The sequence below is a fragment of the Hylobates moloch genome, unplaced genomic scaffold, assembly GCF_009828535.3.
Source record: "Hylobates moloch isolate HMO894 unplaced genomic scaffold, HMol_V3 SCAFFOLD_20, whole genome shotgun sequence".
Lineage (NCBI taxonomy): Eukaryota > Metazoa > Chordata > Mammalia > Primates > Hylobatidae > Hylobates > Hylobates moloch.
In genome coordinates this window covers 41472162-41499730 of record NW_026652295.1, presented here as the reverse complement: position 1 = coordinate 41499730, position 27569 = coordinate 41472162, and the positions used below count along the sequence as shown (strand labels likewise).

General features: G+C 51.6%; 1 protein-coding gene across 1 annotated transcript in view; it reads right to left on the bottom strand.

The window, feature by feature from the left end:
* The window catches only part of PTK7 (protein tyrosine kinase 7 (inactive)), an 83958-nt gene that overhangs the window by 21985 nt on the left and 34404 nt on the right, over nucleotides 1-27569 (bottom strand). Inside the window, exons 2-10 of the mRNA XM_032141688.2 lie at nucleotides 9496-9783; nucleotides 8942-9044; nucleotides 8341-8531; nucleotides 8100-8250; nucleotides 6611-6759; nucleotides 6089-6355; nucleotides 1058-1191; nucleotides 769-904; nucleotides 515-634 (exon numbers count right to left, since the gene is read on the bottom strand). Of these exons, the coding sequence (XP_031997579.1) occupies nucleotides 515-634; nucleotides 769-904; nucleotides 1058-1191; nucleotides 6089-6355; nucleotides 6611-6759; nucleotides 8100-8250; nucleotides 8341-8531; nucleotides 8942-9044; nucleotides 9496-9783 (1539 nt within the window). The remainder of the gene's footprint in view (nucleotides 1-514; nucleotides 635-768; nucleotides 905-1057; nucleotides 1192-6088; nucleotides 6356-6610; nucleotides 6760-8099; nucleotides 8251-8340; nucleotides 8532-8941; nucleotides 9045-9495; nucleotides 9784-27569) is intronic.

Sequence of the window (27569 nt, the reverse complement as noted above, 5' to 3'; positions counted from 1 at the left end):
GGGTTCAGGCGATTCTCCTGCTTCAGCCTCCTGAGTAGCTGGGATTGCAAGCATGTGCCACCACACCTAGCTAACTTTTGCATTTTTAGTAGAGATGGGGTTTCACCATGTTGGCCAGGCTGGTCTCAAACTCCTGGCCTCAAGTGACCCACTCATCTCAGCTTCCCAAAGTGTCAGGATTACAGGCATGAGCCACTGTGCCTGGCCTCTATGTAATTTTTATGTTGGAAAAGATAAACTATTTTGGAAAAGGGGAAGGGAGGACTTTACAGCACTGTCTGGACCAATCCAATCACTTGTTGCCTTGAGTGGTCTTCCATGTTGTCCAAGGCTATAATCTGACCTCTTCTGTGTCTGGCTTTTTCCTTCCTAACTAAACTATACATCAGCCCTGCACTGCTTGTCTCATCTCCTCATTTCCTGGCACAGTGCGGGGCACCCAGCAGCCCTCAGGTATGCATCTGATCAGTGAACTGCCCTGCCTGCCCCCACCCTATGCCAGCACCGTACCCACCTGCCCGTTCCCACTTAATAGTGGGCTTCTCTCGGCCTGTGGCTGAGCAGGGCACCGTGGCTTCCTTGTCAAACTCCATGCACTGCTGTGGCTGGGGTGGTGGTGTGAACTTGAGCTTTTCTGTTTCAGCAGAGAGTGGGTGGAAAGAGGAAGAATTGGGGCAACTGGAGAGGCCGCAGCCAGGCCTGCTGCTCCCTCCCCTTTCCTCTCCTGCCTAGCCAGGAAGGGTGCTCCCCCAAGATATGCCGGCTCACCCAGCACTTGGACACGGGCTTGCGCCTCGATGCTGCCAGCTGGGGTGCCGCTCACACAACGGTACCATGTCCCATCATACACCTCCACGTTGTTGATGCGCAAGGTCCCATTCTTGAAGACCTCGAACCGTGAGTCCTGCAGCACAGGTGAGAGGCCTCAGAGCCTGAACCCACACCCACCTCTCCCTGGAGGCTGCCTCCAGGGTAAGCATGCTATGGAGGTGAGCACAGCAGAGGGCAGGTGGAGGGAAAGCCCCGCCCATCCACTAGCAACACTCTTCCTTCTCACCTCCGAGATCAGCATCTGGTTTCTGTACCAGACAACTGTAGGTTTTGGTGTGGCCTGGGTCAGGCAATGCAAGTAGCCGGGTTTGCCCTCCTCCAGCTGGCTGTCTTGGGGCTTCTTCAGCCAGGTGGGCACAGCTAGACAGACAGGAAGGAAACAGTGAAGGCTGCTTCACAGGTCTCCAAAACCAAAGGACTCAACTCCAAGAAATCCTGCTGCCATTCTAGGCCCTGAGTTCAGAAGCCCCATGCTACTCAGACGGCAGGAGTTTCCCTTTAAGGAAGACCCAGGTGCCAGCACCCCTTTTTTTCTTTTTCTTTTAAGACACGTTCTCACTCTGTCACCCAGGCTGGAGTACAGTGACACAATTATGGCTCACTACAGTCTCGAACTCATAGGCTCAAGTGATTTTCCCACGTCAGCCTCCCAAATAGCTGGGACCACAGGCACGTACCACAACACTTGGCTAATTTTTTTATTTTCTGTAGTGATGGGGTCTTGCTATGTTGCCCAGGCTGCTCTCAAACTCCTGGCCTCAAGGAGTCCTCCCTCCTTGGCCTCCCGAAGTGCTAAGATAATAGGCGTGAGCCACCACACCTGGCCACCAGCACCTTTTGAACGTTATCTTAAATGTCACATTAATTAACTTAGTTAACATTATCTTAGTTATAAGTCCCTATGGTAGGCAGGGAGTGGTGGCTCACATCTGTAATTCCAGAACTTTAGGAGGCCGAGGCGGGAGGGTTGCTGTGAGACACAGCACTCTAGCCTGGGCAACAGAATGAGACCCCCATCTCTAAAGAAACAAAAAACAAACCCCCCAAGGTATGTATTCCAACACCCACTTTACAGCTAAAAAAACAGATGTTCAAAGAAGTAATGGTGGTCGGGCGCAGTGGTTCACACCTGCAATCCCAGCACTTTGGGAGGCCAAGGCAGGCAGATCATTTGAGGTCAGGAGTTCAAAACCAGCCTGACAAACATAGTGAAACCCCATCTCTACTAAAAATACAAAAAAATTGGCCGAGTGTGGTGACGGGCACCTGTAATCCCAGCTACTGGGGAGGCTGAGGCAGGAGAATTGCTTGAACCTGGCAGGCGGAGGTTGCAGTGAGCCGATATCGCGCCACCGCACTCCAGTCTGGGCGAAAGAGTGAGACTCCGTCTCAAATAAAAAAATAAATAAATAAGAAGAAATAATGGTGATTTGCTAATACCTAATAGTGATAGAATTTAAAACTCCAGTCTGTATGACTCCGAAACCCTTGTTCGGGTTTTTTTTTTTGAGACGGAGTCTCGCTCTATCCCCCAGGCTGGAGTGCAGTGGCGCGATCTCGGCTCACTGTAAGCTCCACCTCCCGGGTTCACGCCATTCTCCTGCCTCAGCCTCCCGAGTAGCTGGGACTATAGGTGTCCGCCACCACACCCAGCTAATGTTTTGTATTTTTAGTAGAGACACGGTTTCACCGTGTTAGCCAGGATGGTCTCGGTCTCCTGACCTCGTGACCCGACCATCTCAGCCTCCCAAAGTGCTGGGATTACAGGCGTGAGCCACTGCGCCTGGCCCCTTGTTCTTCTTATTACACCATAAAATGCCACGGCACAGTCCTCAGAAATCTGTTCTGTTTTAGCCATATTCACTCATCCAGTCCACAACCTTCAATACAGTATGAATGGTTGGTTCCCAAAACTACATCCTGATTCCTATAAATCGAATTGCCTACTGGCATTTCCAACTGGATATCCAACAGGCATCTCAAACTTTATGTGTGCTAAAGAGAACACCTGACTTCCCCTAAAACCTGCTCACTCATTTCCCTATCTCAGTCAATAGAACTATCCAGTCAATTAAGAAAGCCAAAAAGCTAGCCTTGTCTTCTCTCTATACCCCACCCCCATCACACTCATTCTCCACACACCCTATCTACTGGGGCTCCTAAATATATCCTGAATGTGGCCACCTCTCACCTCCACCACTACTGCCTCTGTTCAAGTTCCTTCAGCATCTCCCCTAGACTATTACAGTCATCTACTAATGGGTCTCCTTGTTTATACCTAACATTCTAGTCTCAAAACAGCCAGAGTGATCTTCTGAAAAATCAGTCTTCCACTCAAAACTCTGCAAGGCCTTTCCATCCCATGTGGTGTGGTAGGCTGCTTGCAATGATAGTTATAAACAATCCTCCCATCCCTTTCATCTCTTTGCAATGTGATGTTGACACTTTCCCATCAAGAGGTGGAGTTTCTTTCTTTTTGTGTGTGAGAGACAGAGTCTCACCCTGTTACCCAGGCTGGAGTGCAGTCACGCCACTATGGCTTACTGCAGCCTTAGCCTCTCCGGCTCAAGCAACCCTCTCACCTCAGCCTCCCAAGTGGCTAGGACAACAGGCGCGTACCACCACGCCCAGCTAATTTTTTTTTTATTTTTAGTAGAGATGGAGTCTGGCTATGTGGCCCACGCTGGTCTCAAACTCCTAGGCCCAAGCAGTCCTCCCACCTTGGCCTCCTAAAATACTGGGATTGCAGCGTGAGCCACTGCACTGGGTCATAGTGTATTTTTCTAGTCCCTGCAATCTGGGTGTCCTGTGACTTCCCTTGCCCAACAGAACACAGTGGTAGTAGTGCAGCTTCCACTTTTGTCCTCTCGGAACCAGCCGCCAGGTGAGGAAGCCTGGGCTAGCCTACTGGAGATGCCATGTGGAGGAGAACTAAGGCACCCTGGTCAATAGCCCCAGTCAACTGCCAGACAGGTGAGTGTGGCCGCCAGGGACCAGGCCAGCTCACCCATCAGCTGACTGCAAACATGTGTACACCCAGCCAATAGCACACCAGGTGGACGAGCGGGCCCACCTGAACCTGTCCACAGAATCTTAAGCATGTCAATGGCTGTTGTTTGTTATTTCAAGTCACTACAGTTTTGGTGTTTTTTTTTTTGAGATGGAGTCTTGCTCTGTCACCCAGGCTGGAGTGCAATGGCGTGATCTTGGCTCACGGCAACCTCCACCTCCTGGGTTCAAGCGATTCTCCTGCCCCAGCCTCCCAAATAGCTGGGATTACAGGTGCGTGCCACCACGCCCGGCTAATTTTTGTATTTTTAGTAGAGATGGGGTTTCACCATGTTGGTCAGGCTGATCTTGAACTCCTCACCTCGTGATCCACCCACCTCAGCTCCCAAAGTGCTGGGATTACAAGCGTGAGCCACCATGCCCAGCTAACTTTTTAAATTTCTGTAGACACAAGGTCTCACTATTTTGTCCAGCCTGGTCTCAAACTCCTGGGCTCAAGCTATCTTCCCATCTCAGCCTCCCAAAGCACTGGGATTATAGGTGTGAACCACCGCGCCTGGCCTGCATGTTAAAAAGTATCTCTAATGAGGCCGGGCATGGCAGCTCACACCCATAATCCCAGCACTTTAGGAGGCCGAGGCAGGTGGATCACTTGAGGTCAAGAGTTTGAGACCAGCCTGGCCAACATGGTAAAACATCACCTCTAATAAAAATACAAAAATTAGCCAGGTGTGGTGGCACACACCTTTAAACCCAGCTACTTGGGAGGCTGAGGCACGAGAATCGCTTGAACCTGGGAGGCGTAGGTTGCAGTGAGCTAAGATCACGCCACTACACTCCAGCCTGGGTGACAGAGCGAGACTCCGTCTCAAATAAAAAAGAAAAAAAAAAAAAGAAAAAGTATCCCAAATGAAAGCAGGTGATTCTCAGACCTCGACTGGAAGAAGGCTTGACTGTGCATCTTGCCTTTGCACCTGCACTGTGAGTGTCCTGAGCACCCGTTACAAGTGTGCTGTGATTCCTACCCAAATCACGGCCTGAGCATAGGTGCATGTCTTCTAAATTTCAGTATCCTAATGGGAATATTAGCATCACAACTTCACATTTACAAAGCCACTTTCATATTCAAATCTTTTTGCAAAGTTACCCACTTGGAAAGATAATAGTAACATAAAGGTAAGTGGAAGAAGCAGATTGCAAAATAGTTTGTATGTATGTGTCTCTGTGTGCATATTATAATTTTTATTGTGTATCCTTTTAAACTACCACAAAAGGTTTGGAACAAGGCATGGTATAAAGAAATAAGTAAACAAATAAATCCCTATGCCCGTAGTGAGAACATAAGGTTTGTTTTGTTTTGTTTTGAGATGGCGTCTCACTCTGTCGCCCGGGCTGGAGTGCAATGGTGCGATCTCGGCTCATTGCAACCTCTGCCTCCTGGGTTCAAGCAATTCTCCTCCCTCAGCCTCCTGAGTAGCTGGGATTACAGGTGTGCCCCACCACGCCCAGCTAATTTTTGTACTTTTAGTAGAGACGGGGTTTCACCATGTTGGTCAGGCTGGTCTCAAACTCCTGACCTTGTGATCCGCCCGGCTTGGCCTCCCAAAGTGCTGAGATTATAGGCATGAGCCACCGCGCCCGGCCTGATATAAAGGGTTTATCATGTGTACTTTCAGTCATATTTCTTGCTTTTCTCCCTCTCTTTTTTTCGTAAGTAATATGTTTAGTAAAGAAATTTGGAAAGCATAACAAACTAAAACAAATTAAAAATCACCTATAATTTTGTCCACTATTACCTCCCAAAAAAGAAAAAAAGAAAAATCATTTTCATCGACTTCACTTGACCTTTCCAACCACCTTGTGGGGTAGGTAGTAGATTACTGGCTCCATTTTATGGATGAGGAGACCGAACCCCAGTAAGGTGGGTGATTTGCTACCATTGTCACTCTGTGCATTGGGAGCACAGTGGGACCCAGGTCTCTAGACTCCTAGTCTATTGCTCTTTCCTCTGTACCCAGAGGACCATTTTTCTGTAAGGGCTGTCACTATTTCCTCTGGAGCAACCACCCTAACCCCTGTGCCTGGCTCTCTACTGTCTACACCGACTCCCAGTAGTGAACTGATTCCCAAGCCTGCAGGGCCCAGAACTGAGAGGGCCTCAGGTGAGTACCAGGGAAGCCTCTGTCCATCACACCCAGGCCTGTGTTCCCCTCCACCTCTCCTTGACCTTCAGGGCAAAGGTGCTCACTGGCCACAGTGATGTTGACATCCTGTCTCCGCTGACCAGCCAGGTTGGCCGCATGGCAGGTGTAGACACCAGCATCACTTTCAGCAATACTGGCCAACACCAGCTCGTGGCCCTTCTGGTAGACCCTGCCGTGGGTGGGCAGCCGGACTCCCGCGTGCTCCCACCACACACTGGGCTCTGGCAGACCCTTGGGGGGAAGGCAGGTCACACGCTCCTCGCTGCCAGCTGTAAACACCCGTGGCTCAAATAGCGGCATGTCTTCAATCTCTGCAAGGACATAAGTGGGAGGAACGGCCCAATTATTGTGGGTCTCAGGGTACACGATGTTCTCCCACAGCAAGCCTAGGCCCTTTCCCAGCACAAACCCTCCCCTGCAGCCCTCTGCATCTCCTCTTCCTACTTCCAGCATCCTCTTCTTCCCCTGCCCTCCAAGCTGCTGAGTAAAAACAGGAGCCTAAATCTCTATGTGCCAAAAATGTTAAAGGCAGCCCCCACATCAGCACCCCAGAGCCAGAGACTCACCTGCTAGGTGAAGTGTGGCCTCCAGGATGACGGGTGGGCCCCTCTGCCCCTGGCCGATGCAGCGGTAGACCCCTGCATTGCGTGGCCGGACCTGGGTCAGCAGCAGAGACCCGTTGGCAAACACTGTGGCTCTGCGGAGGTGTGGGGGGCTGCAGAGGGGAGAGTGCAATTTGGAGAAAGTGGCCGATAGGCCTACTTCTGGAAAGGAATGCAAGGGAACCCCTTTCCTGCAAAAGTCGGAAATGTAGTAAGGAATCGACCAGGAACAGGGCAGAGAGAAGGAAGCTGACACTCCACACTGGTGTGTGTGCCTGCATACACTTGCTCAGGTGCACGTGCAGGTGTGTGTTCCAACTACAAGAGATCAGCTCGGGAAGCGATGTGGCAAATGGCAATGCAGGTAAGAGACAGAGTGATATGGTGTGGCTGGGTCCCCACTCAAATCTCATCTTAAATTGTAGCTCCCATAATTCCCACATGTTGTGGGAGGGACCCAGTGGGAGGTAACTGAATCATGGGGGCAAGTCTTTCCCGTGCTATTCTCATGATAGTGAACAAGTCTCACGAGATCTGATGGTTTTAAAAAGAGGCATTCCCCTGCACAAGCTCTCTCTCCTTTGCCTGCTGCCATCCATGTAAGACGTGACTTGGTCTTCCTTGCCTTCTGCCATGATTGTGAGGCTTGCCCAGCCATGTGGAACTGTAAGTCCAATTAAACCTCTTTCTTTTGTAAACTGCCCAGTCTCGGGTATGTCTTTATCAGCAGCATTAAAATGGACTAATACACAGAATAACCACCATGTGCAACTGTCAAGACAGGGGAGCCACCTTCCCACAGGGCCACGTTGATAGGGCACCCAGCTCCAGGGTCAGATACCCCTCAGCCATACCAGGCAGGCTACTGATGATGTCCTCAGGGCTGAAGCCAAGTGGCATCCAAGCCCCTAGCCTAGGAAGCCACACCCTCAAGGACCATGGTCATGCCTGACACTGCAAAGGTGTTCTATGCTCTCCTAGGGTCTAGGCAAGAACAGAAGTCCCTGCAGTAGGGCTGGAACCTTCTAGAGGTGTTTGCTTCCTCTAAAAAGTGCGTGTTTGTGTGTGTGTGTGTGTGTGTGTGATGTCTTTGCCACACTCGATCATGCTATCTAGACTGTGACCACCTGACTACCTAGGTCTCTTGTGTCTCTCTCATCCCTGGGGTCTCTACCCTTCCAACACCAGAAGACCCATGTGGGTGGTGGGGAGAGAGAAGTGGAACCATCACTAGCTCAGAATGCCTTTGTGCAAACTGGAAAAGGACTCTTCCCAGAGGCTCTTCCCTGTGTCAGACTCATCTTGTAAAAGCAAAACATTCGACTGTGTCTGTTGGAAATTTGAAATAATACATGTACAAATCTGTGATGTCTGTGATACGAATCGCACCCCCTTCTAGAGAAGGCATGTGTGTGGTACATGGTACTGGAATCCTCCCAGCCAGATGCCTTACCGACTGCGGTTAGTGATGGGAGTCTCATCCTCAAAGAGCCACTGCAGGCTCGGGGGTGGCTGGGCTGAGAACTGGCAATGGAACATGGCCTCCTCATTCCTCGCTACTACCACGTCCTGGGGTGCCAGCACTACCCTGGCAAAGCTTTCATCTGGAGAGGGAAAGATGGGGGAGCAGGCAGCCTGGGTGGTGAGGCCCTCCTGTCCTCACCTGATCCCTTCCGCCCCCACCCCAGGCTCACCAGCAATGCTCAAGGTGAAGTTCTGGCTGCTGCAGGCCTGGCCAAAAGCATTGTGGGCGCAGCAGGAATACAGCCCACTATGCTCAGGACCAGCTGGCCGGAGCGTCAGGTTCCGCTCCTTGCTGCTGACTGTGTGGTTGCTCTGACCATCAGAAAGGGGGGTCCCATCTCGGAACCATTGGTAGGTGGGCCTGCAGGGCAGACACAGTCAGCAGTGGCGGGGAGGGGTACTCAGTGGCCAGTGGAGAGGATACAGAATCAGAGGGTCAGGGCTAGACCTTTCAGTTTATGCATGGAGAAACAGGGCCTGGGGAAGGGAAGGGACTTGCATAAGGGCACACAGTAATTCTGATTCAGGGTCAGAATCAAGTTGATATTAGATCTCCCAGCTCTACACACAATGCGGCTCACTCTTCAGGCCACCAGGGGCCGGCATAGGGCAACATCTGGTGGCGGGGGGGGGGCAGGGTGAAGAGCACTGTGGTGGTGGAACGAGTGGTCACAGAATGCAGCGAGGTTAACATCTGCATAGAGTCCAAGATTTGGGGAGACATCCCTGTCCGGAATAACCCTCTCCATCCCCACCTCCTTGACTCCTTACCGAGGGTGCCCATCAATGTGACAACGAAGTGTGACCTGGGTCTGTGGCTGGATCTCAGCTTCTGAGGCTGGATGCTTCAGGACCACAGGACCTGCCTCAATCCCTGTAGCAAAGGCCACGGTTGCAGTGAGGGGCAGAGCAAGGCAAAGGCGGGAAGGCAGAGGGCAAGGAGGACAAGCAGGAAGTCGTGGAAGCTCAAGGTTCTGTGCCAACAGACACAAGGAAGCCCTGGAGGCTGAGGCTGGGGCTACAGGTACCAGATACTAAGTGCCTGCCTGGTCCCTGGCAGGTCAAGTCTGACACTTGGCCAAGTCTGACACTTGCACAAGCATGCAGCAGATAAATGGGTCCCAGACTGGAAGGAACAAATTTCAGAAAAAATAATAACTTTTAATTTCCTCTTATCCACATGAGCAAAAAGAGCTGATGATAAATGCATTCTGCCTGCCCCGTTTAACTGGAAATGGGAGAAGCTGAGGTAAGGGAGGGATCCCCCAGGCCTCAGTCATTGAGGGTCTGACAGGGGGACTGGGCACAGCCCCCCTGGCTCTCACATTTGATGTTGAAGGAGGCGTTGGCACTGCGGGCTTCTTCTCCAGTGACATCATCCCGAGCCACACACTGGAAGGTGCCAGAGTCCTGCAGCCGGTCCACAGCTGCAAAGCTCAGGCTGCTGCCCTGGGCGAAACGCCGCTCCGTGTCCTGGACAGGGGCCCCATCAAGCAGCCAGTACACATGTACCGGGCCCGGAGCCTCAACCTCACAGCGAAGCAGCGCCCGGCGCCCCTGCAGTGCATCCTGGGAGGACGGCTGCTTGATGAAGATGATGGCTGCCTGGGTACCTATAGATGCAAACAGGGGAGAGGCAGGGTCAGGGGGAGCTGCAGCCTCTGTCCTAACACAGGCCACCCTGTGCACAGGAAAAGGGGCTGTGTACACAGGAGGCGTCCAATAAGTGCAGGTGTGAAGGATCATGATGCCACAATTACAAGAGTCCCCTGAAAGACTTTGTTCTTTTTTCGCTCTTGTCACCCAGGTTGGAATGTGGTGGTGTGATCTCAGCTCACTGCAACCTCCGCCTCCTGGGTTCAAGCGATTCTTCTGCCTCAGCCTGTCGAGTAGCTGGGATTATAGGCATGTGCCACTACACCCAGCTAATTTTTGTATTTTTAGTAGAGACAGGGTTTTGCCATGTTGGCCAGGCTGGTCTCGAACCCCTGACCTCAGGTGATCTGCCCGCCTCGGCCTCCCAAAGTGCTAGGATTACAGGCGTGAGCCACCACATCCGACCCCCTGAAGGGCTTTTCAACTGTGCTGAGCGCTCTGTAGGATACAAAGACGCAGTAGCCTCTCCTCAAGAGGTCTGAAGACTAGAGGGGCACACAGAACACAGTTAGTCACATAAATGCCAAATGAATGGGGTGGGCAGGCAGTAGTGACTCGAGCACGAAGGAAGAAGGGATCCCTGAGGGCTGGCTGCACAGGGAGGCTTCCTAGCAAAAGAGAGCCTGGGCCTGCAGGGTTGGATCACAGGAGGTTTTGATGCCAGGCTGAGAAGCCGGGGACATTGCAGGCCGCCTTCCCCCAATACAGACTCAGAGGTTTAGTAAAGTTAAATCATGACCCAAACAGCACCCTGGAAAGATGGCTTCACTCACGCCCCTCGACAGTGCCAGCATCAGAGGTGGCCACAGATGGGATGCTTTGAATCTCATCCACAAATGCTCTGCAGCCCAATGTTTCTCAGACACTTCTTTGAAAAAACCCACCCCATCACTGGAGAAGCCAAGATTCTCTAGAAACCTGGGCTATTGCCAAAAACAAGCCAAGGCCATTCCCATGTCCTGTTTTTTTTTTTGTTTTTGAGACAGAGTCTTGCTCTGTTGCCCAGGCTGGAGTGCAGTGGCACGATCTTGGCTCACTGCAAGCTCCGTCTCCCGGGTTCACGCCATTCTCCTGCCTCAGCCTCCCGAGTAGCTGGGACTACAGGCGCCCGCCACCACGCCCGGCTAATTTTTTGTATTTTTAATAGAGATGGGGTTTCACCATGTTAGCCAGGATGGTCTCGATCTCCTGACCTCATGATCTGCCCGCCTCAGCCTCCCAAAGTGCTGGGATTACAGGCGTGAGCCACCGCACCCGGCCCCATGTCCTGTTCTTTATCCCTGAAAATCCATCTGTGGCCAAGGTCAGCTTCTCTGTGTTAAGAGGTGAGCCATGTGGTTCCAGAGTTCCACTTGAAGTCATTCCCCTTCCTGCACCATTATAGTTCAGCTCTGGCCACAGGGTCCCTGCAACCAAAGGTGGAACCGCAGTCAGTGGGAACAAAGGAAAGAGGAAGAAGCCTACACTGTATGGCAGATGGGTTTAGGGAGGCGGAGGGCAGAGCCGGGCAGGTGGGTGGCATGGTTACGGCAGCGGCAGGAGCAACACACTGGGCTTTGTTCCTAGCCCGCGTGGGCGCCTTGCAGAGGCCTGGAGCCACTGGGCCTTGAACACAGAAGAGGACTCCCCGATCCCCCCGCCCCCAGAAGAAGAAATGGGCCACCTGGAACTGCTACACGAAGCAGCAGGCTCTGCCTTGAGCCAAACTGGCTGGGCAAGGGCGGAAAGGTACTAACGGGGTCTTTTCCATCCCTTCCCAAACCACTGGAAACTAATCTTGGCCTACAGAGCCCCTTCCAAGTCCCTGGAGGTGGGGTTCTATTCTTTACGGCATGAGAATCAGTCTCCTCATAAAATCAGTGTCAAGACAATTCCAGGATCCCCCAGGCTGGGTCCAGATGAGGGGCTGCCCCTGGTGTTGGTCCATCTCCCAACATGCTCACAGGTGCCAGCCCACATCTCCTGACACAAAACCCAGTCATGGAGCTGGAAGCAGCTCCAAGCAGCCCATTACTTCTCAGCGTGGCACTGATGGTTCTCTGGTGAGCTATCCCACCTGCTGTGCAAGTTAACAAATCTGCCCTCCCGGCATTGTGACAATTCAAACACACCCCTGCACATTTCCAAATGATCCACAGGAATAGGGCTCTGTTCCTGCTCGGCACCGTGGTACAGATGGGTAAACCCCGGTCCAGGCACAAGAAGGAATCTGCCCAAGATCAAATAGCTCACATGTGGCAGAGCCAGGACTATGACCCAAAGAAACCAACTCTGTGCTCTTCCCATCCCTGCCCAGGGACTCAGCAACAACCCTCGAAGCATCTGATCCTACAATGAGGAGTCACATTCCCCACTGGCAGGTAGTGAAGTGGATACACCTCTTGAAGACAATGTCAGGCACACAAAGGCACCCAGTAAGCACTACCTGAACCGAAGTGACCTCTGAGGAAGCGTGGGGCAAGAACTGGTGCACGGGGTACTTCTGGAGCACCTCTCATGACGCAGATGGGCAGAATCAGACTGAGTCCCCAGTGGGCCTCTGCAAATGTGACTCGCCAAAATCCTAGGACCTTTCTTTTTTTTTTTTGAGACGGAGTCTTACTTACCCTGCCACCCACGCTGGAGTGCAGTGGTGCAATCTTGGCTCACTGCAACCTCCACCTCTCGGATTTAAGTGATTCTCATGCCTTAGCCTCCCGAGTAGCTGGGATTACAGGTACGCACCACCACGCCTGGCTAATTTTTGTATTTTTTGTGGAGACAGGGTTTCACCATGTTGGCCAGGCTAGTCTCGAGCTCCTGACCTCAAGTGATCCACCCCCCCTCGGCCTCTTAAAGTGCTGGGATTACAGACGTGAGCCACGGCGCCCTGCCCAAAATCCTAGGATCTTTGACCCAGAACTCCAGGAGGCTTGTCAAAGACCAAAGAGAGAAGATCACCTGCCTTCGAAGTGTGGACAAGTCCCCACTTCCCCGCTCAGCTTCTGCAGACATGGTAGGGTGCCAGGAGTCTCACCTACACGGAGGAGCAGTTAACGGGCTGGAATGAGACAGGCTGGACTCAGATCCTGACCTGTTACACTCAGTGTGTCTGACCTTGGGTAACTAACACAGACTGTGTCTCAGCTTCCTCTGCCTCTCTCACAAGGCTGTCATGAGTTGTAAACCTGGAAACATACATGAAGTGCCTTGCAAAGGGTTCACCTTCAGTAAACGGCAGCTACTGTTAATATTGTCATGATCACCCTTCCTGCTCAAGGACTCAACTTCTAAGAAGATTAGAAAGCTCTCCACTTGCCAAGTGCCAGGACCACTCCCAGACCCTGGACAGGGGAGGAGCCGCCACAGCAGAGAAGTCTGAAGGGAATAGGCAGGTGGTGGGTGGGATAGAGGGGAAGGGGCCCTGAGCTTGCAGTAACCACAGACCACCTGCCACAGAAACCCAAGCTGGGAGAAGAGACAGCGTGACTCAGAGAGACCCCAGCTCAGCCTCGGCCACCCCCAGCTCAGCCTCCAGCACCCACTCCTGGGGCTGGGACTGGGCTGCTCCATAGCTGTGGTGAGAGATGCTGCATTCCCAGACTGCCACTCAGAGCCCCCTGCGCCCCAACGACTGGGCCTGGGAAACATCAAAGCCGGCCCCGAGGGGGCCTCTGTCCTGACGTCAGCTCACAGCAGGCCTTGGTTAGTGCTTGGCTGGGACAGACTTTAGATGTTTCTTTTTTCTTTTTCTTTTCTTTTTTTTTTTTTTTTGAGACAGTTTTCGTTCTTGTTGCCCAGGCTGGAATGCAATGGCACAATCTCAGCTCACGGCAACCTCCACTTCCCAGGATCAAGTGATTCTCCTGCATCAGCCTCCCGACTAGCTGGGATTACTGGCATGAGCTACCACGCCCAGCTAATTTTGTATTTTTAGTAGAGACTGAGTTTCTCCATGTTGGTCAGGCTGGTCTCAAACTCCCGACCTCAGGTGATCCACCCGCCTCGGCCTCCCAAAGTGCTGGGATTACAGGCGTGAGCCACCCCACCCAGCAGATGTTTCAAAAGGCAGAGAATGCAGCTCCCAGGCCTGCTCCAAGTCCCCAGCCCCTGCTATATGCACCTCAACCATGAGGCTCCTTATTCAGGTTGGCCCAGTGCTGCGGCATCCACGTTTGCTCAGAAGACAGTCTGTGGTGTGCCCAGCCTGGCCATCTGCCCAGCTTGCGGAGGGGGACGTTGGCCTGTTGTTTGTTGTTGGGCTATTTTTGAGATAGGGTCTCACTCTGTTGGCCAGGCTGGAGTACAGTGGTGCCATCACAGCTCACTGCAGCCTTGACCTCCAGGGCTCAAGTGATCCTCCCACTTCGGCCTCCCAGGTAGCTGGGACCTCAAGCATGCGCCACCATGCCCAGCTAGTTTTTTGTAGAGACAGGGTTTTGCCATGTTGCCCAGGCTGGTCTTGAACTCCTTAGCTCAAGCGATCCTCCCACCTCGGCTTCCAAAGTGCTGGGATTATAGTCATGAGCCACCGTGCCTGGCTTTGGTCCGCTGTTTTGTTTTGGGGAAGCAGACAAAGGAGCCCTGGCAGAAAGGTCAGACTCCAAGAAAGGAGCTGGGAAGTAAGGGACTCTACTTTCGCTTTTTCAGAAGCTTTGCTGATATCAAGAAATGGAGGACAGCAATGACAGAGAAGAAGGCAGGCGGTTCGGGTTTGAGGTGGTACCTGCCTCAAGGTGGTACGTAGTCACCAGCACATTCCTGTCCCCTCCCCCTGACTTGAGTATGCCCCCAGGACTGTGGTCTGGGAAAAGTCCTGGGCTTCCCAACGCTGCCTCCTCTTTCGCCACCTCCTCTTTCGCCACCGGGCCATGCCATGCAACCCCCTCCACCGCACACAAGCCCCCACACGTGACCCCGGAGGCAGCCAGCTCCATGTGCAGCTTTGCTGCTGCCAAACAGCCCTGCCTCTGCTGCTCCCTAGTGACACTACCTTAGTGTGACCTCTGCACCCTTCTTCTTTGCCGTGAAATGGGGGACAGCGGCCCCACCACCCCGCCTGAGTAAGGGCTAACGGATTCACATTCACAAAGCCCACACACAGCACAAAACGCAGAGGGTGCTGCTTCCCTGGTATGAGCCTGCTGCACCGGGCTCAGAAGGCAAGAAGCCCTCAGCAACAACAGGCAGACAGGGCCATCTGCCCACACCAGGCGCCGACCCCAACAAAGCTGGAGCTGCAAACACCCAATAAGGACATTTTCCAAGCCATTTCCTTGGCTCCCTAACAGCCATCTATATGCAGACACTCACTCTGCCTGCGTCTCCCATGCCTGCCCTCCACCCCCACCCCCGCCAGCATCTGGTCTGGTGCCCACCCTCCGTGTTGCTCTCAGCTCAGGCCCAGCCGGCCCATGTGTGTATATGTGTGTGTGTATACACACATATGTGTAAACACAAGTGTTACAGAGAGCAGGGAGCAGCAGGAAGTTTTTCCTAAGCACTCCCACTCTAAGTAATTTTGGCTGCTTCAATCCAAGGATCCATCTGGGCCACTCAACTACCCATCTCTCAGGAGCTAGAACTCCTGGTTTAGGAAAAACACCCCCAGGACCTATAGAGGCCCCAGAATCTGCCACATATCACTGTTTGATTCTATCAATCAACTTCTCTCTCTCATTAAAGAAAATGCCATCCGGCCAGGCGCAGTGACTCACGCCTGTAATCCCAGCACTTTGGGAAGCCAAAGCAGGTGGATCACAAGATTAGGAGTTTGAGACCAGCTTGGCCAACATGGTGAAAGAAAATGTCATCCTTCAGATGTCTCAGGACCAGGCTGAGATAGGAAGACCCTGGTTGAGTGGGGAGCTTGATGCTACCAGCCCAGAAGTCCTCCAGGAGTGTGCTCCACAGAGGCACAGGGATTTTGCATGGTGGAGCGTGACTGTGTGAATAATTGCAGGATCTCCCACACCGAAAGTCAATCAGCTACACATATGTCTGACTCTTCCACACTAGCACCACACTTAAGACTCAGTCCTTTGGCTGGGTGCAGTGGCTCACGCCTGTAATCCCAACACTTTGAGAGGCCAAGACAGGTGGACCACCCAAGGTCAGGAGTTCGAGACCAGCCTGGCCAACATGGTGAAACCCCAAATCTACTAAAAATACAAAAATTAGCTGGGCATGGTGGCGCGTGCCTGTAATCCCAGCTACTTGGGAGGCCGAGGCAGGAGAATCGCTTGAACCAGGGAGACAGAGGTTGCAGTGAGCCGAGATCACGCCACTGCACTCCAGCCTGGGTGACAGAGCAAGATCCATCTCAAAAAATAAATAAAAAAAAAAAAGACTCAGTCCCTGGCTCCACAGCCCGGGTCCCTGTAGGGAATATCCTGAATGCATGCCAGATGGCCCCTAGAGTCCAGGCCAAGGTGGGTGGCTCCTGTAGGGCATACATAGACCCCCAAGGGAGAGGTTTGCCAGCTTCCCAGTGTAGGGAGACAGCGCCAGGCCACAGGCCAGGAGAAGCAGCCCTCAACCTGAGAAGCATAAATGTTCCAGGGGAGGAGCAGCCCCGGGATTTCCTGACCCACAGAAGACAAACTTCCTCTCAAGTCCCCACCACTTAGAAACTCTGAAGGCCAAGCCAGAGGGCCCAGGGTGCCTCCCCAACCCCTGAATAGCCTACCTAATCCTCCCCCAGGGCCCAGTGCACTGTACTGCAGACCTCATACCTTAAAGATCTGACTGATACTCTGGACTGCTCTTGAGCCACCCCAAAGGTGTGTGGCCCAGAGACATTTTTTTTTCTTTTTGAAATAGGGTCTCATTCTGTCGCCCCACACCGAAGTGCAGTGGTGCACTGCAGCCTCAACCTCCGAGGCCCAAGCAATTCTCCCACCTCAGCCTCCTGAGTAGCTGGGGCCACAGGCATGTGCCTCCATGCCCAGCTAATTTTCAAATTGTTTTTGTAGAATTGGGGTCCCCCTAGGTTACCCAGGCTGGTACTGAACTCCTGGGCTGAAGTGATCCTCCTGCCTCAGCCTCCCAAAGTGCTAGGATTACAGGCATGAGCCACCACGCCTGGCCACATTTGTAATGTTTTGAAGAACAGTCTCAATCACTACAGGAATAACTCATCTGAGTGAACAGTAAGTCCAGTCTTCTCCCTTTCACCCAGGTTGGCAGAAACACAAAATGCTGCAGGGATATTTGTGACTCTGAGGATTTAGAATGTCTCCCCCGACTACCACCAGTACACTGTATGTGGTTTCAGTGTAAGCAACCCAGACTGTCTGATGGTGAGCCCAGAGCATAAGCGTTCAGAGGTCACTGAAGATGGACAAGCTGACTCCAAGACCCAGTGAGCTGTAGAGCACAAAATTCTGCTCCCCTTCTGTCTTCCCATGGTCTACAAAAGGTCCCAGGTTCACCAACAGGAGCCCTCCAAAATCCATCCCAGCCCTTGCCCTAAGCAGGGCAACGGGGAGCAGAGCCAGGGACCCTGCTGAGTTGTCCTATCCTGGGACTTAATATCAGTATCTGGAGAGGTTCCCACATCCAGATTAGAGAAACAGAACAGGATCACCAAGGACTGGGGCAGAAACAATTTAGCAGGCTGGCTCTTACATCTCGGGTGAAAACCGAAAGTCAGACTTGCCTGTCCCACTCCCAGGAGGCCCTGGAGGGGGCAGATTAACCTCTAACGGCAGGAGTAAGGCCTTGGGTCCAGCATCACGTGGTATCCAAGCATGGAGAGACAAGAATGCCAGCCAGCTGAGTCAGGCACAGCGCCTGTAATCCCAGCAACTTGGGAGGATGAGGCAAGAGGATCCCTTGAGGCCAGGAGTTCCGCCCGAGCAACATAGTGGAAAAAAAAAAAAAAAAAAAAAAACCAGAAATGTGGCACATGACATAAGGTGCTCCCCAGCTAGGGGTCACCATCAGCCCCTGGACCCCGCCCATCTTCTTCTTGGGCTGGAAGGGCTGTAACCAGTACACGCCTCTTGCCCTTAGTGACCCTTAAATGGCTGTAGAGTCTCTTAGGAAGTAGCAATGAATGAAAAACGCAGCTGGAGTGAGGTGGTGTGATGAGATGGAAGGAACATAAATTAGGGAAACCTGGGTTCTGGTTTGATACAGTCACTAATGAGGGTGACCCTGGCCAATCGCCACCTCCTCCCAGGCAGTCCTATCTGTAAAATTACAGAAATGACAGCATGCAACTGAACAGTCACCAAGACCTAACATTGGACTGGCTGCAATGAATCACAGAGGTAGTTACAGAAACGGGGCCCCATTCCCCAGAATCTCCCCCACTCACCATCCGCACAGCCAATCCTCGAGCCCACTTAGTAAATGCAGCACCAGGCCTGGGAGGGATTAAGAGTGACCTAACAAACAGCAGGTGTGTGGGGTCTGAAGCAGCTGGGGGCTGCAAACAGGGATCCAGCATCATTCTGATGAGCTGCTCTGTTCCTCGGCGCAGCCCCACGCAGCCTCCCCAGGAGATCTGCCTCTGCCATCTCCTGCCTTGGCCACACACTTGCACTGAAATCTCATTGCCTGGGATACCCCATCACTCTTGCCTCTGCTGTGACTGAGAGCTTTATCCCCCAAGCTAGTAAGCTGGAGGGAAGGGCAGACATTTGTGCCCAGTGTGAGACATCTGTGCCCCTCTGGTGCCTGGGACACGCAGTAAATACCCTGAGAGCACGCATGGGGGAATGAAGTCACTCAAGTGTCCATCTGACCTGAAATATTGTCCTACATCTACATTTATCCATCTTGGCCAACTTAATTTTCCTCTCTGAGTCTCAGTTTTCTCACTTGGAAGATGGTAGCCTTGAAACCAATTTTAGTAACGCTTTATCAGCCTACAGTCCCTCCCCATGATATTTAAATGAAATTCGCATTAAGTATAGACACACAAAGTCTGCCTATTTTTCAGGAAAGTTAAAAACCCCAGAAATTCTAAGGAACCGTGGAACCCAGGATTCAAAAGCTCTCGGACTAAGGAGACCCCTTCCAAAGGTGAATGCAGGGAGGAGGACCTGGAACAGAATTGCCAAGGGGAACCACAAGTTCTCAGCACTCTCCATGCCTGGGAACGGATCTGGCCCCAAATCCATTCTTGGCCCCAAGAGGAGAGGGACAGACAGCAGCCAGCTGTCTCCTGAAGACGCCAGTGAGGAGCCTGCAGAAATAACATACATCCAGGGAAGGCAACAGGGCTGCAGGAACAGGAGACTGGGAAATATGCCATGAGCTCAGCCTCAGGAAGACCTCTGTGGTGCTCAGCCAGTGCTCCCAGTGATCCAAGAGGACAAGGAGTCCAGCCCCCGATCACCCAGGGAAGATGGGAAGAGATGTCCTGTGGGCTCCACAGCCATTCACTGGAGGGGTTCAGACCCAGAGTGCTTCCAGGTCTCTGACTCCCAGGGGTTCCAATGTGCAGGATCCTTCAGAGTCCACCACGGAGAACAGTGCCAGGGTAGAGCCTGGGAGCCAGCTTCCCACGGTCCTTCCCGCAGAGGTGGTGGGTGAACTAGACAGGCCAGGACCACTACCTTGGACTGGTTGCAGCCTTAGTTTAATGATTAATTTTCTAAACGGGCTCAGAAAACTCTGATAAATTCCAATTTACGAGCCTTTTTCACCCATCTCTGTCTCCCGCCTAGGAGACTAATAATTCAGACTGAGAAGCACAGCCTGCAGACCTGGCCAGAGTGGCCACGGCAGTTCACCCCAAATTCCTGGTGGTGAGGAGGATGCCCTTTACACCCTGCCTCCACCCAACCCTGCCTCACCCACCCTACCCTTGGAGATAGGTGGCCTCAATCCCATACAATAAGTAAAATCTTCTCCGGCTTCTAAGAAGTTAAAATAGCCTGGTTGTGGTGGCTCATACCTGTAATTTCAACACTTTGGGAAGCCACGGTAGAAGGATCGCTTGAGCCCAGGAGTTTGAGACCAGCCTGGGCAACATGATGAAACCGCATCTTTACAAAAAATAAGCCAAATGTGGTGGCGTCCACCTGTCGTCCCAGCTACTTGGGAGGCTGAAGTGAGAGGATGGCTTGAACCCGGGAGTTGGAGGTTGCAGTGAGCCAAGATCACGTCACTGCAGCCTGGGTGACAGAGCAAGACCCTGTCTCAAAAAAAAAAAAACTTTGGGGGGAGGGGGGAGGGATAGCATTAGGAGATATACCTAATGCTAAATGACGAGTTAATGGGTGCAGCACACCAAAATGGCACATGTATACATATGTAACAAACCTGCACATTGTGCACATGTACCCTAAAACTTAAAGTATAATAATAAAATTTTAAAAATGACAACAAAAAATTTTATATGTATATATATACACACACACATATATACACACACATATATACATATATGTATATACGCATATATACACACATATATACGTATATATATATAGAGAGAGAGAGAGAGAGAAGTTAAAATATTCCTTAAACCTGCTCTGTCCAATATGACAGCCCTAGCGACATGAGGCTATTTAAATTTATTTATTTATTTATTTTTTCAAGACAGAGTCTCACTCTGTCACCCAGGCTGGAGTGCAGTGGCGCAATCTCAGCTCACTGCAACCTCCACCTCCTGAGTTCAAGCAATTCTCCTGCCTCAGCCCCCGAGTAGCTGGGATTGCAGGTGCCTGCCACCACGCCCAGCTAATTTTTGTATTTTTAGTAGAGATGGGGTTTCGCCATGTTGGCCAGACTGGTCTCGAACTCCTGACCTCAGGTGATCCACCCACCTCGGCCTCCCAAAGTACTGGGATTACAGGCATGAGCCAACACGCCCGGCCTAAATTTAATTTAAATGAAATAAAATTGAAAATTCATTTCCTCAGTCACACTAGCCACACTTCCAGTGCTCAGGGGCCATAGGTGGCTGGTGACCACTGTATTGAATCACAGAGAGAAACAATTCCATCCTCAAAAAAAAAAAAAAAGGCCCATCTGACCACCTGCTTCTGGCTGCCCTAGTTCCTCTGACTGCCCACTTCTTGCCAGATCCTGTGCACAGACACACTGCCTTTTTCTTCTTCTTCTTTTTTTAATCCATAGGATTCTGCCTGATAAAGGACACAGTTCTTTTCTTTTTTTTTTTTGGACAGAGTTTTGCTCTTGTTGCCCAGGCTGGAGTGCGATGGCATGATCTCGGCTCACTGCAACCTCCGCCTCCCAGGTTCAAGCACCTCTCCCGCCTCAGCCTCCTGAGTAGCTGGGATTATAGGCACCCGTCACCATGCCTGGCTAATTTTTTGTATTTTTAGTAGAGATAGGGTTTCACCATGTTGGCTGGTCTCGAACTCCTGACCTCAGGTGATCTGCCCACCTTGGCCTCCCAAAGTGCTCTGCCTCCCACCTGGCAGAGAGACTGGGACTGGCGTGAACCACCGCGCCTGGCCTAGAGGACACATTTCTGATCCAGAGAACCCTCAACACCATCAGCCTCATTTTACAGACAAGGAAACCGGAGTCAAGGATGCCCCAGTAAATGGCAGGCTCAGGAGCTGCTCCTGGATCTGTCTGGCTCCCAAGTCTGCCTTCTTTCTGTGATGCCACAATGGCTGCTTCTCATTTCATTCATTAATTCCCAGTTACCCACATTCCCTCCACAACCAATCTACTGTGTTTCATATGAGTCCTTTTGTTTGCATGTGCTCTTGTAAAATGCAATTGGTGTTCCACGGGCAGGTATTTCTTACTTATGTGAATGGTCCTGCAAGATCTCTCACCTGCTTCCTACTCATTGTTCATACTCAGCACTACGTTTTGAGGATCCTTCTCTGTGGCCTTCTCCCACATCCTGCTCTTCTCCCCAGTAGATTCATGTATTGGGCTTTTCTGGGGGAGAAGCAAATGAATGCTCTTTTAAACAGGTGGCTGAACAGAGCTGTCCATAGTTGAAGTCTACGGCGGGCACAGTGGCTCACGCCTGATAGTAATCCCAGCATTTCGGGAGGCCGAAGCGGGCAGATCACCTCAGTTCAGGAGCTTGAGACCAGCCTGGGCAACATGGTGAAACCCCGTCTCTACTAAAAATACAGAAATTAGCCAGGTGTAGTGTCGGGCGCCTATAATCCCAGCTACTAGGGAGGCTGAGGCACGAGAATCGCTTGAACCCAGGAGGCGGAGGTTGCAGTGAGTCGAGGTCGCACCACTGCACTCCAGCCTGGGCGATACAGCGAGACTGAGTCTCAAAAAATAAATAAACGGCCGGGCGCGGTGGCTCACGCTTGTAATCCCAGCACTTTGGGAGGCCGAGGCGGGTGGATCACAAGGTTAGGAGATCGAGACTACGGTGAAACCCCGTCTCTACTAAAAATACAAAAAATTAGCCGGGCGTGGTGGCGGGCGCCTGTAGTCCCAGCTACTCGGAGAGGCTGAGGCAGGAGAATGGCGTGAACCCGGGAGGCGGAGCTTGCAGTGAGCCAAGATTGCGCCACTGCACTCCAGCCTGGGCGACAAAGCAAGACTCCGTCTCAAAAAAAAAAAAAATAATAAAATAAATAAATAAATAAATAAACAAATACATAAAAATAAAAACATAGTTGAAGTCTACAGCCTCTCCTCTGCATGCCCCAGCATCCAGCCCTAGCCTCTATCACCTACTCACCCTCGTCTGTTTCCACCACTCCTCTGGGTATCCTCAGAACCTGGTCACATGCACATGTATCCATATGCGCGCGCGCGCACACACACACACACACACACACACACACACAAAACCAGCTTTTCCTGGCCTTCTTCCTCCTCCACTCAAGCCCAAAAAGTCACTAGAGGCTGGACCTCGGCTGGTTTCAAAGGGATAAGAGAAAGAATCAGTCTCATACTTTTATATTTAGAAGCGTTCTGCAAACCACTTCCCGGAGCAGACAAGAGTGGGGAATATGAGGAAATCACTTTGCTATGTTGTGATGTGGAAAGCACGAACTGCCCAGGGCCTGTGGCAGCAGGCTGCGGGGACATGAGGCAATGTTAACACATGTGCAGAGGCGAACATGCCCCTGGACAGCCTGGCCATCCCTTCTCACGGCTGGCCAGCTGGCCGGGAGCAAAGCCACAGACCCTCTCTCAAAGGCCTCTCCTGCTACCCTTCCTTTGGGGAACACAGTGTCTCCACCTGTCTGGGCAGCAGCTGTTTCTAGAAACCAACCCTTCTTTCTGGGGAGGGGTCTTACAAGGGGGTTGTTCCACTCAGGCCTATAAGACTAGACTTTAGGCCCAACCTGGGATACAAACAAAGAGAAGGCTCCAGACTGAGGGAGGGGACTGGAGGGTGCTTAGAAGAGCCACGAGCTTGGAGGGGCGAGGGTACACTCCTGGACCCAGGCCTATGGGAGAGGGGCATGGGAGCAGGATTTTGCACAGGGCCCACCGCCTCCCCCGACCTTTTTTTTTTTTTTTTTTTTTTGGGATGGAGTCTCGCTCTGTCACCCAGGTTGGAGTGCAGTGGTGCGATCTTGGCTCACTGCAACCTCTGCCTCCTGAGCTCAAGCGATTCTCCCATCTCAGCCTCCCGAGTAGCTGACACCCGCCACAGTGCCAGGCTAATTTTTGTATTTTTAGTACAAACAGGGTTTTTCCATGTTGGCCATGGCTGGTCTTGAACTTCTGACCTCAAGCAATCTGCCCATCTTGGCCTCCCAAAGTGCTGGGATTATAGGTGTGAGCCACCCCGCCTGGCCCCCACTGCCCCTTTCTGAAGGCAGATCTCCTCCTGCCATCAAAAGCTCTCCTTGCAGCCATCTCTGCGGCTGGGAAAATGTTGAGGGAACAATGCACTGGAGACGAGGGGAAGAGATCTTGCAGGAGCCATCAACTGCAGCCATGGTTGTTGCTCAAATATTACTCACAGGTAGTGGAGCCAGCCCAGTGTTATTAGGTGAGCCCTGGGGGCATAGGCGGATGGGGACAAGCCACCTGCTCGGCTACAGTCAAACCATCAGATCTTCCCAGATACTTCCTAGACTCCTTACAAACTCCATTTTACTGCTTAAAATATAAACTTCCTAATAAGTTTATATTTTAAATATTAATGCATATTTTAATGCATTAATTTTATTTAATCTCTTAACTACATTACTAATGATGTTCCTTTATTTTTAAGGAAAATAACCAAAAAACAGTCATACTTAAAAAAAAAATCAGCTGTTTAGAAAAAGCATTCTGGCTAAAGATAGCAAAATAAGTATTTTAATCTTCTAATCAATAACAATAGATGAAAAAAACACAAACTGATGAATAAAGGACAGAAACAACTCCTTGTAAAGTTTTTTTTTTTTTTTTTTTTTTTTGAGACAAAGTCTAGCTCTTGTTGCCCAGGCTAGAGTGCAATGGCAAGATCTCGGCTCACTGCAACCTCCGCCTCCCAGGTTCAAGCGATTCTCCTGCCTCAGCCTCCTAAGTAGCTGGGATTACAGGCACGTGCCACCATGCCCCGCTAATTTTTTTGTATTTTTAGTAAAGACAGGGTTTCACCATGTTGGCCAGGCTGGTCTCGAACTCCTGACCTCAGGCAATTCGCCTGCCTAGACCTCCCAAAGAAGTTATTTTTAAAAGCACCAAAATCTTGCAACTCATCACCAGATGCCAAAAGCCTAAGGACAACCCACTTCAGAGGGAAACATAAAGCATAAAGCACATGCGGACCGCTGAGAAAAGGGCTCCTAGGGGTGGCTGATGCAATCGCTGAACTGAATAGCCAAAAAAATGACAAAAAACCTCAAGTTTATTTCGTGCCTACTCCCTTGATCTTTCAGTCAGGGTCTGGAAGGCACCGAGATCTGGCTTCACTCAAGTCTGGAACTGGCTGTGCCCCCATTCCAGGGGGTGCCTCTTACGGACTTCCAAAGTCACACAGACGGAGACAGGCAGGAGAGAGACAGAGGGAGAAACAGAGGGAGACAGGGAGATGAGATAAGGGAACAGAAGAAATTGAGAGAGACAGAGAAGGGGAGACTGACAGAGAGAGACACAGACAGACAGACAGACAGACAGACAATGTGAGACTCAGGCCCTGGCAGACAGATGGAGGTGGTGAGAGATCAACATGCAGAGACACAGAGAGAAACTGAGAGACAGAGATCAAGTAACATAGAATCATAGAGACAGAGACAAAGGGACAAGAAACAGCATGCACACGTGACACACGCGCATGCATGCACACATGGGGATCCTCATGCCTGCAGGGCAGGCCCCAGCCCATTTACCCCAGCTGCCCCTGGCAGGTCTGTCCTGTGTTTCTAGCAGGGGGGCCCTGCCCACTCCCTCCCACCACCCTCCCCAGCAGCCACAGGGACTCCAGACTGAGTCCCTGGCCACAGGCCTCGGGGCTGCCCAGGGTAACACTAGATCCTGAAGGTTACAGCTTGTCTGTTGGTGGAAGGCTGGAGGGAGCAAAAGAGAGGGGCGGAGGCTCGATATATACACCAGATTCTGACCATTTATAATGGAGAGCCCTCAAATTAGAGGCTCCTGGTAAATAATTCACCAGGAAGAATACAGTACCTTCCCTGGGCTCATCCATTATTCATCAAGATAAATGCGCCATACTGTTACACTTCCTGACATCTAAAATGGTCTGAGCCATTAGGCCAGGAGTGAGACAACAGCAGAGCAATTTCCATCCAACTTTTCCAGAACCCCTGACCCAGCACTCCTGCTACTTTTGGAGCTTAAGTTGCTGCTCCTTAAGCAAGGGCAAAGCACTTGGCTTCCAGAAAGGGCCAGGCCCGGGCTCTGACTGTGAGATCTCAAAGGCAGGCACATACCCCCAGCTCCCAAGAGCCTAAGGCCAGAAGGAAACAACTGTGCCCAGAAAAGTCTTAGGTAAATCCCTTGTGTTCACCAGACCCCAGAGGGAAAAGGGAAAAGGAAAACACTTTCTTTTTTTGAACTGGAGTACCGCTCTGTCACCCAGGCTGGGTGCAGTGGTGCGATCTTGGCTCACTGCAACCTCTGTCTCCTGGGCTCAAGTGATTCTCCTGCCTCAGGCTCCCCAGTAGCTAGGACTACAGCTACGTTCCACCATACCTGGCTAATTTTTGTATTTTTAGTAGAGACGGGGTTTCACCATGTTGGCTAGGCTCGAACTCAAACTCCTGGCCTCAAACGATCCACTCGCCTCGACCTCCCCAAGTGCTGGGATTACAGGTGTGAGCCACCACACTCGGCATAGGAAAATACCTTGTTTGTATCTGTCTAAGGGCAATACTGTTCTGAAGAGTATCAAAGAAGAGCACTTTGGGAGGCTGAGATAGGAGGAGCTCAGGAATTCAAGACCAGCCTAAGCAGCATAGCAAAACCCTGCCTCTAAAAAAAAAAAAAAAAAAATTAGCTGTGTGCAGTGGCACGTGCCTATAGTCCCAGCTACCTGGGAGGCTGAGGCGAGAGGATCAGGCCCAGGAATTCAAGATTACAGTGAGCTATGATTGTGCCACTGCACTGCAGCCTGGGTGACAGACCAAGACCCCATCTCTTACAAAAAAAAAAAGGCTCAAAGAATTTGACTTTGATGCCAGCCACCAAAGGCAGAAAGACCTACATCCGACTTGGCTCTGAGCAAGTCATCTTGTTGTCTAGGCCTTGGTTTTCCCAAATCTAAAATGGGGCCAGGTGCAGTGGCTCACACTGTAATCGCAGCACTTTGGGAGGCTGAGGTGGGCAGATCACCTGAGGTCAGGAGTTTGAGACCAGCCTGGCCGACATGGTGAAACCCCATCTCTACTAAAAATACAAAAATTAGCCAGGTGTGGTGCTAAGGGAACAGAAGAAATTGAGAGAGGCAGAGAAGGGGAGACTGACAGAGAGAGAGAGAGAGACAGATAGGCAATGTAAGACCCGGGCCCTGGCAGACAGATGGAGGAGGTAAGAAATCAACATGCAGAGACACAGACAGACACTCCCAAGTAGTCCCAGCTACTTGGGATGCTGAGGCAGGAGAATCACTTGAACCTGGGAGGTGGAGGTTGCAGTGAGCCGAGATCACGCCAATGCACTCCAGCCTGGGTGACAGAGGGAGACAACATCTCTAAATAAATAAATAAATAAATAAATAAAACTGGCTAGCAGCAACACCTGCTCTCTATCCTGAAGGGCCTCTACAAGGATGAAATGCCTCCGTAAAGTTTACAAAACATGCAACTGTAAGGCGCTGGCATACAGTGTAGATGCAGGGTGGAGATGAGGTTAAAAGTTCAGAGACTGGAGTCAGACTACCTGTATTCAAATACACTCCCTCACTAACCAAGAGTATGATCTTGGACAAGCTGTTTATCCTTTCCATGCCTTCATTTTTGTATCTATAAAATGGTGCTAATAGGCCAGGTGCAGTGGCTCATGCCTGTAATCCCAGCACTTTGGGAGGCCAAGGTGGGAGGACTGCTTGAGCTCAGGAGTTCAAGACCAGCCTGGGCAACACAGTAAGACCTCATCTCGGCCGGGCGCGGTGGCTCAAGCCTGTAATCCCAGCACTTTGGGAGGCCGAGGCGGGCGGATCACGAGGTCAGGAGATCGAGACCATCCTGGCTAACACGGTGAAACCCCGTCTCTACTAAAAATACAAAAAATTAGCCGGGCGTGTTGGCGGGCGCCTGTAGTCCCAGCTACTCGGGAGGCTGAGGCAGGAGAATGGCGTGAACCCGGGAGGCGGAGCTTGCAGTGAGCCGAGATCGCGCCACTGCACTCCAGCCTGGGGGACAGAGCAAGACTCCGTCTCAAAAAAAAA